We start from the raw sequence: 17,515 nt of genomic DNA on the forward strand, positions 1-17,515 counted from the left end.
GAGAGTCTTGGGAGTCCATAGCTAAGCACCAGGAGCTGAGCACTGTCCGCCGTGCCTGCCTGCAAGTCTCCGACATGGCTCAGGAGAAAATGGAGCTGGACTTGGAGTCTGACATATCTGATGGGGTCACCCTGAGGAGAGCCAACAGCGCTCCCCTGATCCAAGGGCTCAGGTGAGCACGGTTGGGGAGGATGGAGTGCAGGGTTCAGGGGCTCCTCGACCCCCTGCAAGCAGTCTTCCTTCCCTCAAGTGAGAGTTGGAGCCCATTTGGGTCCTCCATGCTGATGGGGTGGGGACTTGTTTGCTTGACAGTAACTTGGGTCCCAAGGTGGAGTGAAAGTTTGACCCCAAACTCTGGGAAGTGTGGGGAAAATGGGGCCCTCTCTACCTGGGGCTCTGTTGGCCCACTGTAAAAGAAACTACAAGAAGCTTCTGGCTCTTCTAACAAGTTGCTTGCCCTGCCTAATTTACACCACTGAATGTCAGACTGAAGCCCCTGGAACTAGGATTGCAACTTGACACCTGCATCTAAGAGTTGCTATTTCTAAGCTTAGTTTAGGAACCCTGGCATTAACACAGGTTTACTTCAATAAATCACAGTTTATCTAATAACTTGTAATTAAATGGCATATTCATGTCCTGTTAAGTGATTGGGATTTGTCATAATGTTTTCAGATCCTAGAACTGCCTGAAACGCATTCTGGTCAATAAAAAAAGAAGGGTGGCATGTCAGTGAAAGCACAGGTTTTCGAAAATAATCGAAAGAATTGACCCTTGAATTTTAGCGTAAGGTCTTGTGTTTTCATGTGAATTAAGTCACCAGAGGGTCTATTTTAAGGTAGACTCTTGTGGTAGTGAAGGTTAGGTTGGCAGACGTCTTGAGCCTATTACATTTCACTTTTTGTAAGTGGGCAATTCATCTTAGAGCCAATTCGTGAGACCCTGTAGAAATGGAATGACTCCAAAAAAGGGGGATGGGAGTAGAATTAGCCAAAAACACTAATCAGGCACAGTGAAGGCAGAGGAAGAGGTAATCCTTGTCTGTCAAACTGATTATAATATCTTTATTTTGGGGAAAAAGCAGATTCACCTTTTTTTTATATTTCAAAACTGAGGGAATGGTGGAGTGACTCTTTGCTTTTCTAATGCTGTCCTCAGCTCTACATTTATTTTTGACACTATAGGAATAAACTGGTCTTTTCTGGTTGTCTTTTTGAATCTCATAAGCCAGCAATTGCTGGGGACTGGGGTGAGCCTGTTGACCTGCATTTAGACTGTTGTAGAAATAACATGCTGGGTTTTTTTGAATCATGATTTAAGTAATTATTTGAAAGGTAGCATGATGCGACAGAAGAAGGAGTGAGGCGACCAGGCCTAGTCCCAGTTTTCTCCCTAACTGGATGTGATCAGGAATGAGTCACTTAGCCTTGTTGAGTCTCTGTTTTCTCATTTAAAATTTCAGAGAGCTGGATTAGGTGATCTCCACGGTCCCTTGAAGCCCAATCCAGTTCAGCCCTGAAAATCCTTCTTGACCTCTTGTCCTGGGCATGGCACTCTGCTAGGGACTGTAGGGATGACCAAAACACCTCTACCAAGGGGTTTAAACCACATGCACACTTTCCTTTAATAAAAAAGTTGGTGTCTCAAGAAACATCTGATTTCCCATTGTGCTCCCACCCAATGCAAAGGAGGGAAAGATCGCATTAGGTTTGTGGAATGAAGAGGGGCTTTGTGGAGGGTCTGGCATTTTCGATGGGTGTTGAAGGAGAGGAAGGGTTTGGACAGATGGTGGTGGGAGGGAAGGCATTCGAGGCAGAAGGGGCAACAGTAGCAAGATTGCAGGTGTGCTGATGTAGTTGGACAGCAGGGTTCCAAAGTAGAACACATGTTTAGGGCAATAGTGGGAGATGTGCTGATAGGGCTCCCACTGGACATCAGGGCTCCCCAGCCCTTCTCAAGTCACAGCACATGTAGAAAGCAGTAACAATTGCGGGTAGGTCCTCTGGGGTAAACAGATGAGGCTGCCGGTGTCTGGTGGTAACCGGTCTGGGGGCGTGAGTTCTGCCCAGAAGGAGCTGGAGACAACCAGTCTGGAGCTCCGCCCCATACCTCTCCTAGCCGGCCCCTAAGGCGGAGGAGATCAGTATCAGCCAACCTGTAATCCACAGCACACCACTCGGGAAGCTCTGAAGAGGAGGATTGTGAGGAGGTGCTACATTGTATGAAATGAGGAGCCGTTGTCGATTTCACTGTTAGCCAGAGAGCTGGCCTTAATACAGTCGAAGGATATCTTATATGAGAAGACATTAATCATTTTCTTTTTTATTTTTCAGTGACCTTTCCCAGGTTTTTCAACCTTACATGTTTAGAACTCGGAGGAATAGTACAACCATCATGAGCCGTCACAGCTTGGTAAGTATAGGAGTAAGTATCATTAGTAGTTGGGATGGGGGAAGCACTCGCAAATGTAGTTCTTTCTTGAGATGATGTGCTCTGCACCATTGCTTACAAAAGAAACAGATGATATTACCTGTCTTGTTTACTGCTTATGCTATGGCTATTTTTAGCTTTTGGTGCAAAAAGGAAACCTGGTTAGAATTTTTTCTTGGCTGTGGGACTAGGTATTTTTAAACATTGTTCCTTGTTTTTTGTCACTACTTGCATATGGTAGTGAGGTAAGTCAGGATTAACTTCTAATTATAACTGAGAACAGTGGTCTTTATTTGTCCTAGGATACAAAAATCATGTATATGGTAGCAGAGTGTTTATTTTTGTTGGACAGTGCTATCCATTCAAAGTAAAGTCTATTTGAAAAAGCTTGGATTTGTATTCCAGTAGAGGTGCTGATGGTGACTGATCTATATAGCCAGAGCCATGAGGGAACAATTTTTTAGTTGGTTGGTTGTGTTGGGAGAAATTATGTTGAGGTTTTTACATAGTAGCCCTCCACACGTGGAGCCCACTTATCCGGTAATTGCAGTGCCCTGGAAGATATGAGATGTAAGCAGATAGACCTCTAAATGGCTGAACCAGATTTCCATAGACTGTGCACAAAGGTTCATCAGTTTATTTATAGGAGGGGCTCTCTGACCTCTGAATCATCTAAAATGTATGCACAGTTATAATAAGCTTCCAACCCAGTAGTGTGTGAGAAGCAGCAAATCAGAAGAGGTACATTTGGGTTAAAGGTTTATTAGCAGCAAGGGAGGAGAGGGGAAAACTGAAAAGCGGACAGAGGTTCTTACAAAATCAGCCCGTGGGTTGGTCTTAGGGCTGAGAGCCCGTTAATAGACCCTGAGGGTGTCACTGGTGTTGAACTGTAAAATAATTGATGTTCCTACAGATACCTGGGTCATTAACCTTTCCTTAAATTATAGTAATACCTACACTCATATGGTATATTACATGTTACAGAGTACTTTCACACATTTAATTCTCATAGCAACCCCTGTGAAGTAGGCAGGGCAAAAGATGTTTTTCCTAGTTAAAAGAGGCAACAGCTAAGACTCAGCCGATCTAAGTAACTTGCTCCGAATCACACCGTTAGTAAGTGGCAGAGCTGGGATTAGAATAGAGATCTTCCAGTGCCATTCTGTTTGGTCAAATCTGTTTAAGAAATGGGGGTGGGGAATATAACACTTTTAAGAAAGATTTCCAGCTGAAGTGGCTACAGATACTTCAAGGGGGAAATGGTAGCTCTCTGGAGATTTTGTTTACTGCCCCTTCTTCCCTGAGCATACTAGAACATAGAACTACTCGTTTTTGCTGTATATGTGAAAAATGTTTCTATATGTTCTTCAGCCGTGTTCTGATCTCAACAGCATAGCAAAGAAGGGAAAATGATTTTGCCCCTCTGAACTTCACTTGGCTCTTTTCTAAGATGTGAAGATTCTTATCAACTCTGGCGGGGTGCATCTCTCATTAATAGTCTTTCTTCTGGCTCTACTAAAATGCATGCAGACTGAAATGGAAAGAGCTGGTGGGGGGGAGGGTGGGGCTGAAGAAAGAGATGTGCAGAACTAGGACCTTCATTATTAACTGATTAGATAGAAAGGCAGGAGAAGAGGACTGCAGTGACTGAGATTTTGTTTCTTGGTGACCAGGGGGAAAAGTGTTGCCTTTACTCTGGGTAGAGAAATAAGAGGAATTGGTCTTTTGAAGGGGAAAAAAATAACATTCTTTCCAGGCATGTTGGGTTCAAGGTGCCAGTGGCCCCGTGCTGTTCTCCGAAGCAATATTCAGAAATCTTCTCAGAAACAACAATCGTCCTGCCTCACCCCCTTTCACTTTCAGCAGATGACCCTTCTCACTTCTCAGAGAAGGCAGACACCTCTCTTCCATAACCGGCAGCTTTCTTCTCCTGGAAGCGTCTTTCCCTTCACATGGGGTGCTTTCTGCTAATGGTTGGGAATTTGTCGGACTCCCCTGTGCCTTTGCTTAGTCTGTCGTCTCTGCTCTATCTTGTGTCCTCACAGTCTCTTCCTTGCTGGCTCTTTCCCTCCCGCCTTCTTCTCCCGGCTCACACATCTCATATCTGGAAGACAAGCTTCTCTTCTTTTTCATACGTCTGTCTTTCCCTTTTTCCCTTCCCCTCTCCGAGCTTTTTCAAAGTTTAATCCACACTCAACTGCCTCTGACTCCTTGCCAACAATTCAGCCAGTTTATAATCTCACTACACCTACCACAACTCCATTTAAAAACCATGCTGCTAAAGTCCCCAGTGTCAGGGGCCTCTGTTCTGGTCCCATTTAAGCCCTTTGCTCTAATTTCACACCATTAACTGGCGCCTCCTTGAGGTTCTTGGCTTTTTGCTCAGCCCATCCATTGCTCTTGTTGCTGGTACTGGACACAGCTCTGCTGTTCTCTGTCCCTCTTGCGGGTCTACTCTCCAGTTCTGTCTCAAATTGACGAGTTGTGGGTGATATAGATGTACCATCTAAGCTTGTGGCTTTCTCCACAGTCAGCTTCTGGCAATCCGTACTTCGGCTTTCCTGATTATTTCGTTGCCTTTGGGGTTTCTTTTGTTCCCTGACTGACATGTTCATGCTCTCTGCCACAGTATCCTGATGGAGTCTTTTCTGCCTTATTTACTTGCCTAGTAGCTTAGCATTTTTCAAATGACCTTATCAGGAGTTCACCAGCAAACATATATTACTTTCATAATGGAAAAAAATACTTTTGGAAAGGAATTTACTGGTAAAGTTTATCTTGTTTCAAAGCCTAGGAGAGGAAGAAGTAAAAGAAAGGGGTGGGAAATGAAGGGATCTCTTTTGAGGTAAAATCTTATTTTAGTGGATAACTTTAAAAAAATTTCACCAGAATTAGCTTTTGCCTAAAAACCTTAGAGCAGTTTATCATCACCATTTATACTGCTCACTACATGAGTATTTTTTAAAGTTTGAATAGGACAGGGTCTCTTGTAGCAGGATAATTGTCATATTTGGTTTTATAGTATTACAGATTCATTTTCATTTCATCATGGAATAAATAGCAGTTGTTTGTTTACATTATGGCTATAGACTCTCCCCCCGCCAACCAGCAACTGAGTAAGATGTTGATATAAATTGTACCTTACATTTCATGATCAGATTATGATGATTTTGAAGGAACATAATTTGGCCCCCAAGTCATTTCATCTTTGTGTTATTAAAAAATGATCTAAGGGAAAGCAACAGTTATCTTAAAAATGCACCTTGCCTCTACATTGATTTTTTTTTCTGAACTAGTAAGCTTTGTGGTGATAGCGTTAGTGATCTAATTTTAGAATTGACTTAGATCACGCAAGTAAAATCTCCTTATTGAAGTTTTAAAGTGTTTTCGATAAACATTAATCATAGACAATATATTATATTGGGCTTATTTGCTTGTCTTCCTCCGTCAGTGCGTTGGTAATAAAAATGAATAGAATCAGTGTTTTTGCTTTCCCTTCGTATAGAGTTCCTTATTTTAGATAAGTGGGGTAATGGCTATTTCTAAGACCTGGAGTCTTTTTTTTACATAAACGTACACGGCTCTGCATCATTTTGGGAAAAATGTTAAAGTCAGTGCCTGTCTAGCGACAGATGGTGCTTTGAGGTTGGACACCTGGTGTACTTTCTAAAGACTGAATGTACTCGTGGGTCATTTCACATAGGATAAAATGTTGAAACATTAGTTGCTGAATGGCTCTCAGTTTACTTACCTTTGCCTGCTTAGGAGAGGAAGACTGAAGCATTGTTTTCCAACCAGGAAATGCACAATTACTTGCTTCTTGGCTTTTGCCAGAGATGAAGGTTTTCAAGGGTTAAAATTATAATCAGTCATAATTCTTGTAACCAAATTTCTTTATCAATTACATTGTGATCAAAAAAAACCCTGAATGTACTGCCTCTCTAGTGCATTAATGTTCAGTGATTTAAAGAGCTCGATTTCTAAGAAGAATATGAAAAATTATCTAGGAAGAGGTTGTACACTGGCACTGACAGCAGGCCGCTGCTTTGTGATTCAGAAAATAGTAAATGTTTACTTCTTCTTTCCAGTTGCTGTCACCCTCACCTAATCGGATTCCTAGCAGCAGACTGCTTCAAATCAAAAGGGTAAATTTTACTTACTGGCTCAGATCTGTGATTTTCTGCATTTTACATTTTGATTTTATTTTCATTTTGCAGATTTAGATATTAAAAATGAGTCAGGCTGCCACTCTGGTTAGTTGTGGACAGGTTCAAATTCTTCTGAGTGGGCAGATAAAATACAGATGTGGCACAGGTGACAGTCTTAAAATGTCAGTCCCGGTGTACTGTGATGATGTCAAATGAGGCAGAAAAGTCCTTTTCATTTTCTTTGAAATAGAGAACTGTGTGGATAAATTTTATGTTTTCAGCACATGTTTGCCTTTGCAGGAGGAAGGCATGGATATGATGAACAGAGAAACTGCACATGAAAGGTTAGTGCCTCACAAGAACAGGGTGTGGGCAAAGGTATGTCTTGTTTACGAGCACTAATGGCCATTCATTTTTGTCTGTTTTAGAGAAGTGCAAACTGCAATGCAGATAAGCCAATCATGGGATGAGAGCTTGAGCCTGGTAAAGTTTTCACATATCTGCTTGTTTTTTATTTTCTAGAACCCGCTATATTGTTCATTGGCTTCATTCATTTTTTTCATTTACCTCTTGCCCTCCTGTTTCCACATTTGAATTCAGTGTTTTTGATCTCTGCTTTCCCACCAGAATATGAGATTGCAACTTCTTAGAGTCTATACATTTCTGCTCTAAAAATGTAGGCCTATTTGTGTAGTAAAGAAGAACTGTGATGTGTTGAGTTGTGAATTATGAGGAAATAACACTTTCTATTTACAGAGTGATAGTGATTTTGACAAGCCAGAGAAATTATATTCTCCTAAAAGGATTGACTTCACTCCGGTTTCTCCAGCACCATCACCCACCAGAGGATTTGGAAAGGTAGGTTCATTGACAAGATATTAACTCTCTTTCACACACTGACCTGTTTACTCTCTAAAATACACACACACACACACACACACACACACACACACACACACACCGCCTCAATTTTGATGAATTCAATGACTGGAAGGAAAATTAATAAAAGTCTATAGTAGTAATTTGAAAAAAATCTATCAATCTATCCATCTGTCTATCTATCTATCTATGTATTCTCTCATAAACATGTATGAGAGACAGACAGGTAAGCAATCCTAAGGATGCTGTTGTTGTCATTTTGATAAGAACCTTTTGAAAACTGGAGCACTAGAAGTATTTTAATACGTTTTTCCCTAGCAGTGTTTTTCACCATCCTTACAAATGTTTGTGAGCAGCAGCGGGCTACCACCAAGTCCCGTTCCTAGTCCAAGACGCTTTTCCAGGTAAGTAAACCTGCTTTTTAAATGGGGTTGAAAGGCTGTTCATTAAATTTGTCTCTTTGGTGAACTTTTCCCCCGACATTTTATTATGGAAATTTTCAAACAGCAAAACTGAAAGAATTTCACAGTGAACATCCATATACCTACCACCTATATATTCTACCATTAACATTTTACCATATTTATTTTTTTGAGACTTATGCCAGTTTATGTTCAGAGGGGACACACACACTTGAAAATATATTCTTTATAAGGATAAGGAAAAAAATTTTTTTAATTGTAGACCAGTCAAAATCCCAAACAACTTATTAATAAGGTTTATCTTTTTTTTTAAAGTGTTGTGGATATTTTGTCTTAGAAAACGAGTTTTTTTTTTTTTTTTCTGTATGCGGGCATCTCACTGTTGTGGCCTCTCCCGTTGCGGAGCACAGGCTCCAGACGCGCAGGCTCAGCGGCCATGGCTCACGGGCCCAGCCGCTCCGTGGCATGTGGGATCTTCCCGGACCGGGGCACGAACCCGTATCCCCTGCATCGGCAGGTGGACTCTCAACCACTGCACCACCAGGGAAGCCCAGAAAACGAGTTTTTAAAATAGCTTAAAATGCCATGTTATTCCAGATTGTCATATGCCAGGTCAGATCGTGTACTCAACCTACCACACAGACGTTGTCCATTTCTCCCTATGTATCCGTCAATTTTATTGATTTGCCAAAAGTACTTTAATGTCATCCTGTTTGTTTATTCTTTAAAGCAGGAGAAGCCAGAGTCCAGTCAAGTGCATTAGGCCCAGTGTTCTTGGTCCTCTTAAAAGAAAAGGTATGTGTCATCCCCCTTCTGCTATTAAACATAGTCCAGCTTGAGTTACAAATTAGCATTTCTGTCTGAAATGAGTTCAAGGCATGACTCCTTTCTTCTAAAGAAATAGTGAAATATTCTTTCCAATGTATGCTTTACTGATTCTAAATTCTGGGAATTAGTTATTTGATACTGTCTATATTTTTTATACTTCATAACTGAATCTTATTCAGATATTCATAATATCAATATATATTCCAGAAATTTTGCCTCTCAGTGATCTGAATATAAAAGAGATGTAAGTTGATACATTGCAGAAATATGTGTTAATGTCATAGCAAATAAGTCCATACACATGCTGTATGCTCAAATATAAGTCACCACCATTGATGCCTCCCATTTGAGTCTCTATAGGGTTTTTGATATGATAGGGTACTCTTTTTTGTGTGTGTGGTTTATAAGAAATACACTTTATTTTTTTTAAATTAATGTTTTTATTGAAGTAGAGTTGATTTACAATGCTGTGCCAATCTCTGCTGTACAGCAAAGTGACTCAGTTATACACAGACATTCTTTTTTTATATTCTTTTCCATTATGATTTATCCCAGGATAATGAATATAGTTCCCTGTGCTCTACAGTAGGACCTTGTTGTTTATCCATTCTATGTGTAATAGTTTGCATCTACTAACCCCAAACTCCCAAGGGGTGCTCTCTTTAATTACCTTATTTTAAACCACAAAGCACTGAACGAAAATGATCTCACTCAGTGCTAGTTTTAGATGCTTATAGAGGGCACCCAATGGAGTCTATTAAAAAAAAGGCAAAGAAATTTAACACAGGTTTAGTCATTATTCCTGGGGATATGACCACATGATTACAAGTGTTGGATGTCATTTTAAATGAGAGTTTTAATGATCATTTTAAAAAAGCAATTCAGTAAGTGGTTTTTTTTGTGCAGATCACCTCTGGAGCTAGTAAACAAATCAACTCTTCTAATGTTAGGTAAACAGATACTTGCAGCTTCGGCGAAGACTTTCCAGTGGTATAGCATCATACACAGATTCAAAAAGTGCTATATTTCAGACAACTTAAAATTAAAGATGGTGTGCTGTGGGGAATAGATGCTGATACAGTGACAATATTTGTATTTAGTGAATAAATTTTATTTTATAAACTAATAGTCTTTTTCCTTAATGCTGCAAGGAATTATTTACAATCCGAAGAACCTTCTCAGGAGCTATTATGTGAAAATAAAACTTGGAAATTAAAGCTAGTATAGTTATTAGTATTAATTTTAAATATGTTGTAGGAAGTTGATGGAATGTAATATGGTTGTTCAGTTTCAAAGCTATTCCAAAATATACCAGCAGATGGAGGGATTCCTTGCTAAAAAACGGCTAAAGTCTTTTGCTAATGAGGTGTTGAAAGCCCGGCAGCAGCTTTGAAAAGCCGCATGTTAAAGCATGGAAAAAAGCAAATGAAAACATAACCTTTCTTGAATTGCAGTAATTTTCAGAATAGCTCCAGAGGAAAGATAATATGAATTAATTAATAATATGGGGAAAAATGAATGTTGCATTTGTTCTTCCTTGATCTTTTTCCATCATAAGAATCTTGTAGAGGTTTAAGTTCATGGTTGCTCATTTCTTAATGGAGTGTAGATAGGCCCATGAATTAAATTGTCTTTACCGTTCAGTTTTAAAGCTCAGATAAAGAGCTTTGAAACCAAGGTATGTGTGTTTTAAATCATAGCTTATTTGGAAAGGGGCTTTTCTGTCTAATTAAGGGTTGTTAGTCTGTGCACTCCCAGTGGCAAAATGTTAAGCATTATTTCTTCTGATGCAAAGTTTTTCCATTCCCAGTTCTGAGAAAATCTGTAGGATTGAAGTAGCCAGTACAACATCAATTTTGTGAATTAATTAATAGTTGCTTTCAGTTACAGATGTGCTTTCAAACTTATATTTTCTAATCTTCATTTTCACTAAGTAGCCTAAAGCAACCTTTGATTTATATGCTCTTTATCAGACTGCATGCCTTTGAATCCATTTGACTTCAACTCAGGAAATGTTCTGACATTAAAATATATAAAATCAAGAGTCTTTACTAATCATCTAGCATAAATTATTATTCACCGTGAGCTTCAGCTCTTGGGGGATACTTTATTTCTGCTGTAGTTATTAGTCTTGATTCATTTTGCCTAATGCAATCAGTGTTCTACTTTTCTATTAAAGAACCTGACTATATGGGCAGCAGACTACATACAATAAATGAGAAGGTATTTTTAGGGCTGCTGACTTTTTTTTTTGCGGTACATGGGCCTCTCACTGTTGTGGCCTCTCCCGTTGTGGAGCACAGCCTCCAGACGCGCAGGCTCAGCGGCCATGGCTCATGGGCCTAGCCGCTCCATGGCATGTGGGATCTTCCCGGACCGGGGCACGAACCCGTGTCCCCTGCATCGGCAGGCGGACTCTCAACCACTGCGCCACCAGGGAAGCCCCGGCTGCTGACTTTTTAGTTGAGTTTATGTGGCAGTATATTTCTTCTACATTAAAGCACATGGGAAAATAGCTTTCAAGTAACAGTTTGAAGTATTCCGATCTTTGGTTAAACAAAGATCACCCCATTTTAGCAGCAAGCCTGTATCTGTAAAATTGCTTTATGGTAGCATCATCTCTTTCTGTTTTAGGTGAAATGGAGACCGAAAGCCAGCCCAAGAGGCTCTTCCAAGGCACTACCACTATGCTGTCTCCGGAGGCTGCACAATTGTCTGATCTCAGTTCATGGTAAAAAATGAAATAAAATCCAAAGGATACTAGGGAATGATGTATTTGAAAAGAACCGCAGCAAAAGTATATTGGGATCATTTAAAACATATTCAACTTTTTATCCATGCTCCCTAGAGGTGAAATCTCCATGGAGATGTAGACAGTGTGAGAAACCAGATTCTTTGAAAGTCACCAGGACTTCCTTTGGAAGTGCGTGTATCTTTTTGGCACCTTCGCCTTCATGCCTAGCTCCTGTTAGGTCAGCCTCTCAGTAGGTGCTAATAGTGTGGGAGAGTGTCAACAGCTGGATGGCATGAGAAGGAGCTTCTGCGTTGCCCTGGGTAATATGCCTTGATTGTAGCTGCTCTGCCTGCATTTTGTATTATATCCTTTTAACTTAGCAGAGAACACCAGCATTCTCTTAAGCATGGCATTTTCTAAATAGCACTATCTGTTGTTATAAAATCTTTTTGAAAATTTTGGGGTGTTTCGTCACAATAGTAACTAAAGTTTCGTTTAAATAGTAACACTTGCAGATTCCTGTGGTCTGTTCACATAACTTTTTTTTAGTCTTTTAGTCTTACTCATCCGAGTTTAGATGTCTAACTTAAGGCCCTTTCATGTTTTTGTGCGAAAGTTAACTTCTTTTCCTGTACCCAAACTTGAGTACTTGGATGAGTTGAGTACTTGGATGCCAACATACTTATAGGAAGGAAGAGAAAGGGATAATAGCAGTGGCCAGGTGATATTTTGAAATCTTTCAGTACGTTTCAGTCAACTTACTGAGCACCCACGTTCTGGATGCAATTGTGTAGTGCCTTGCAGAACTTTTTGTTCCCTGAATTTTATGGCTAAGGTTCTTTTTTTTTTAAGAACCCCAGAGGGCGTTCACTTTAAAATAAAAAAGATGGTGCTCTCTAAATGGAAGAATCCTGTAAGCCACTTATAAGTTATACAGACTGACGATTCTTTCTTTCCAAATCACTTATTCATTGTTTTTCCAAGGTAACCTCTACTTCTAGTTGACCCAAGAAGTCACAGATTATTCTAGCTCATTAGGCTCGTTGATCAGTACCATTCTAACCTTGGAACAGATGCCTTTTAGATGGTTCTGGCTATTTTCAGCCCCACACTCTCTCTTCTCTCTCATCCCTGTCTGTCCTTGTTAGCTCAATGTGCTAAATTTGGTACAGAATGTCTTTCCAGGTATGTAGATGATTGCAAAGAGAAAACTTCTAAAGCTTGTCAAGAGGACTAGTGGGTGAAACTCTATACTGAGTGGAAACTGCATATCACTTTTATGGTAAAGTGTGTTTTAATATAGGCACATGACATTATAAATAGATTTCCTTACGCAGTTACTAACCAAGTAACCAAGTTCATGTTAAATGATATGAAAGCATTCGCCAAGCTAAAAACATACAGGGTGAGGTGATTTTTTTTTAATATTGCTGTAGGCTGACTGTGCTTGACGCTATGAAACAGGTTCACACTAATAAGGAAGGAAGGACACTAAGATGTTCCCAGGGCTCCCACAGCCAGTCACATGTCTACGGAGAATGGAGGTGGTGGCAATAGAAATAGAAGCCTCATGGGAGTTCCCTGGTGGCCTAGTGGTTAGAATTCCGGGTTTTCACTGCCGTGGCCTGGGTTCAACCCCTGGTCAGGGAACTGGGGACCTTTGTTAACCACAAGGTAGGAATTACGTCATTCTGCATTTAGTCCTTATGAACATCAGGAGAGATAGGCTTTATTCGTGGCTGCTCATAGAGTGCTAACAAGCCAACATATGGCTCAAGTAATATATTAAAAAGAAACTTATTACTCAAAATTCACAAAACTCAGTACCAAAGATATTTAGGTGATTAAACTTTCAAGCGATGTTTTTAGTAAGTTTGGAGCATCTGGACTTCTGAGGCTGTTAAAGCTGACAGTCGCAATAAGACACTTGGAACACCTTGTGTACTAAGATTGCTGACATTTATGTCTTACAATTAACAGAATTTAAATATGAGTTATTCATGATACGTAAAATTGGATTCTGCTTTTGCAGAAACTTTTTTTCCTATCTCTTAAAAGCAGCTTCGTTGATCAGAGATCCATATTCTTAGAAATGGGGACAGAGACAGGAGCTACCTGTTGCCAAGGATAACAATCTACTCGATAACTAAGGAAACCATTTTTATACATTTTAGGGAGAGAAAAGGTATCAGATCATCAGTAGGTATTATCTCATCATTTCAATCATTATAGTTTGTTCCCTGCCCCACTCCATAAAGAAGAGATGGGTTTTAAAACTTTAAAGTTTATATACTAGATAATGATCTTTAAAAGCTTGCATCTTTGAAGTATAAATTATCAATAAATGTGAAGTTTGAGTATTGACCCATATGGAGTTTGTGTCCGGTGTGCCAACTGCTATGCAAAGGAATAGTAGGCCTCCTTTTCATAAACCTATTTCTTTTTTTTTAGTGATTGAATCTTTTTTGTTTGTTTGTTTATTTTATTTATTTATTTTTGGCTTTGTTGGGTCTTCATTGCTGTGCGCTGGCTTTCTCCAGTTGTGGCGAGCGGGGGCTACTCTTCATTGTGGTGCACGGGCTTCTCATCGCGGCGACCTCTCTTGTTGCGGAGCACGGGCTCTAGGCACGCGGGCTCTAGAGCATAGGCCCAGTAGTTTTGGCGTACGGGCTTAGTTGCTCCACGGCTTGTGGGATCCTCCTGGACCAGGGCTCGAACACGTGCCACCAGGGAAGCCCTATAAACCTATTTTTTACTAAGAATTCTTTTTTTTGCCAAGCAAATCCGGGGACCTTTGTTAACCACAAGGTAGGAATTACGTCATTCTGCATTTAGTCCTTATGAACATCAGGAGTTTGACCATAGCTCGGAAGTACACCTTTACATGGCGCTTTCATTCTTTTCTTCATGCTGGGAACTCTTGTTCTGCTCCTCATTCTTTTAGGAATAAGGCTATCTGTGGCATATAAAATAAAGGAGTTTTCAGGGCTGCTAGCCATGTAGTGAAGATTAAGTGATAGTCTATTTCTCCTACAGAAAAGGAAAAAGTCTTCCATGAAATTTCCTGCCCAGTGCCTTAGTGTTAACAGGACTGCTGACTTAACCTTTATGGTTTTATTTTAACATTTTACACTAGATTTATCTTAGTGACTTTTAACATTTTTTTAATGTGTGTGTCACGGCAAGAAAATTTTATCATGAGTATGTTACATGTACAAAGAATAAGGTAATCATTATTTATTATGACAGAAATGTTCACATATACTTGAAGATGTTTATGTGAGCAGCTTAGACTTCTGTGCTGATACTTTTTTTCTGGTGATTAAAGAGCAGTATTTTTAATTAAAATTTCTTTCTTCCAGTTTTACTGAGTATAGTTGACATGCAGCACTGTATAAGTTCAAGGTGTGCAGCATAGTGATGTGACTCACGTACGTCATGAAATGACGGCCGCAATAAGTTTAGTGAACGTCCATCATCTCATGTAGATACCAAATTAAAGAAATAGAAAACGAATTTTTTCCTTGTGATGAGACCTCTTAGGATTTGACTTTCTTAACAACTTTCATTTATAACATATAGCCACGTTCATTATCTTGATCATGTTGTACGTTACATCCCTATGTGCTGATACTTTAAAACTCCTATCCCCAAAGTGACAGTGGAACTGATCATATTTAACTATGTGATCTTAAAAACCTAGAGGTTATACAGCAAGATAATGCTGGGTCTTCGTAAGGTAAGATAGTAGAGAGTAGAGAACAAACCCTATGGACCAGTTTAACCCACACCAAGGGGTAGGGGGATGCCCTGTAGTCTTACCTTATACTAAAATCTGTGCTGGGACTGATAGGGCTGCGGCTGATTTCTAGCGCATTTACCTGCCTGGCATTTATCTGATAGAACCCAATTTACTGACTGGACAAGGCACAAGAGTGGCTCCACCAGATGCGTGATAGCGTGAGTCACACTGGACAACCTAATTTTGTTGTTACTGTATCACTGAATGTTTTAATGATTCCCTTATACTTTCTCCCTTAGTTTTTTTAGACAGAGGGCACTACTTTAGCTGTCATAAGTATTTTTGGTGGTGTGGTTCAAATACTGCCTCAATTGGTATAGTCAGTGGCTGAAATGAATTAGTTTACTTTTGTTTCACGTACTCCTGTGTCCAATTTGAATTGTCTAGGTCCTTTGCTTTCCTGCCGTTGTTTGGCTTTGGGCCACTAGTCTAAGGCTCATTAGCACCTCCATCAGAGCTTAAACTAGGAAAGGAAAAAAGAGAGAAACTTAAATTGGACCATGCTTTGTTGCTTTTAGAAGCCCTGGTAGAAGGTTTAATAGCAGACATAGTGAAAATCACTTTTGTACAGTGATCTCTCTGGAATTACAAAATCACGTTAAGTCTTGCTTGTGGGTATATTAACAGTGGGTAATTTGTGACCTGTAGTCACTGCTTCTGGGACCAAGCATAGTAGTGCCAGATTAATTAGAACAGAAACTAGATTTTAGTTTAGTGAAAATACCTGGTTAAAGGTTTACCAGGCTCTGAATTTAAATTGCACTGGAGACTAAATGCAAGTATGCTATTTTTCTGTCAATGAAACACAATTATATATGTTTACAGTTAATAATTGAGAAGAAATTCTTGAAAAAAATATATTCTTGAAAAAATACATGAAGTGAAATGTTCAGCCTCATTTTTTTTCTTGGTAACTTCCCTATTAGCTTATTTCTTTAAGGTAATCAACAGCATTAGATGACAGATTTCATGGCGAGTCACGTTCTATGTTTTTGAATGAATACAGGATTCACCTAAGAAGCAGGCTTTATGGCAAATGGAATCTTTTAACCCAGGGCTCACCATAAGTCTGGTTGGAATAAGAAAGTATTTATATTCAGATTATCTGTTTGGTGGCCAAATTTTAATCTAAGCCTGTTTCTTCCTGCCAAGTAGCAGAGAGCGTGTCCTTCGGCTTCCCAGCCAATATGTGCTTTAGGAAAGTAAATTCATTTTAGTATTAGTCTAGGCAAAATGCTGCAGGAGGAAAATCACATATGTTCCAAAGGCAAATATAAAGGTCTTTTGATTTTCCAACGTCTTAGATAATCTGTGCAACTTTCTTTCAGTACTTTGAATAATTCATATTTTAGACCCATTTTGCCATTTGGTTGAAAAAATACCAGAGCCAGCTAAATTTTCCAAACTTCTTACTTAAAAGTGGTATTATTAATGATGCATTGGACCGCAGAAAGTATAGAGTAGGAGGATTGGGAAATATACTGTTTCCATTTTTATTGGGTTGGCCAAAATGTTCCTTCGGTTTTTAAGTAAAACTAGAAGACACATTTTTCATTTTCACCAAGAACATTATTGAACAACGTATTCACTGTTTTGTTCCACTACCTTCTGCCATTTTTCAGGCAACTTCATAATTTCATTTACCCAAAACTTTTTATCTTTTTGTGCAAAGCACTGTTCCAGGTGCCTTTTACAGTCTTCCAGGAAATTGAAATTTTTTCCATTAAGAGAATTTTGTAAAGACAGACAGAAATCAATGGAACTCCGAAGGTGCAATGTCTGGTGAATACGGCGGATGAATCAGAACTTCCCAGCCAAGCTGTAACAGTTTTTACCTGGTCGTCAAAGAAACATGCAGTCCTGCGTTATCCTGATGGAAGATGATGCGTTTTCTGTTGACTGATTCTGGACGCTTTTTGTCTAGTGCTGCTTTCAGTTGGTCTAATTGGGAGCGGTACTTGTTGGAATTAATCGTTTGGTTTTCCAGAAGGAGCTGATGATAGAGGACTCCCTTCCAATCCCACCATATGCACACCATCACGTTCTTTGGATGGAGACTGGCCTTTGAAGTGGTTGGTGGTGGTTCATTTCGCTCGCCCCATGATCTCTTCTGTTCCACATTATTGTACAGTACCCACTTTTCATTGCCCGACAGAATTTGTTTTAAAAACAGAACATTTAAATAGAGAATCGTATGCAGAAATACTGGTTTTTTGGTGTTTTTTTTTTTTTTTTTTTTTTTTTTTTTTTTTTTTTTTTTTTAGGGGAAACC

The 17,515-nt window shown here is 39.5% G+C and overlaps 1 protein-coding gene and 1 non-coding gene across 10 annotated transcripts in view; both read left to right on the forward strand.

The window, feature by feature from the left end:
• The first annotated feature begins 6 nt into the window (after positions 1-6).
• The window catches only part of PABIR2 (PABIR family member 2), an 80,290-nt gene continuing 62,781 nt past the window's right edge, over positions 7-17,515 (forward strand). For 3 of the 9 annotated variants that reach the window (XM_024746575.1, XM_024746567.1, XM_024746571.1), the window contains exons 1-9: positions 7-172; positions 2,334-2,412; positions 6,519-6,575; positions 6,879-6,922; positions 7,007-7,061; positions 7,335-7,436; positions 7,776-7,861; positions 8,610-8,674; positions 11,342-11,438. In XM_024746575.1, coding sequence (XP_024602343.1) covers positions 75-172; positions 2,334-2,412; positions 6,519-6,575; positions 6,879-6,922; positions 7,007-7,061; positions 7,335-7,436; positions 7,776-7,861; positions 8,610-8,674; positions 11,342-11,438 — 683 coding nt within the window. In that variant the 5' untranslated portion in view covers positions 7-74. The remainder of the gene's footprint in view (positions 173-2,333; positions 2,413-6,518; positions 6,576-6,878; positions 6,923-7,006; positions 7,062-7,334; positions 7,437-7,775; positions 7,862-8,609; positions 8,675-11,341; positions 11,439-17,515) is intronic. The other 6 variants (XM_024746569.1, XM_024746573.1, XM_024746568.1 and 3 more) reach the window with 3 other exon arrangements.
• Positions 14,345-14,479, forward strand: LOC112400702 (small nucleolar RNA U109). The gene has a single exon (XR_003003455.1). It is a non-coding gene; the product is annotated as a small nucleolar RNA U109 (small nucleolar RNA).

Source organism: Neophocaena asiaeorientalis, unplaced genomic scaffold, assembly GCF_003031525.2.
Source record: "Neophocaena asiaeorientalis asiaeorientalis breed wild unplaced genomic scaffold, Neophocaena_asiaeorientalis_V1.1 scaffold1019, whole genome shotgun sequence".
Classification (NCBI taxonomy): domain Eukaryota; kingdom Metazoa; phylum Chordata; class Mammalia; order Artiodactyla; family Phocoenidae; genus Neophocaena; species Neophocaena asiaeorientalis.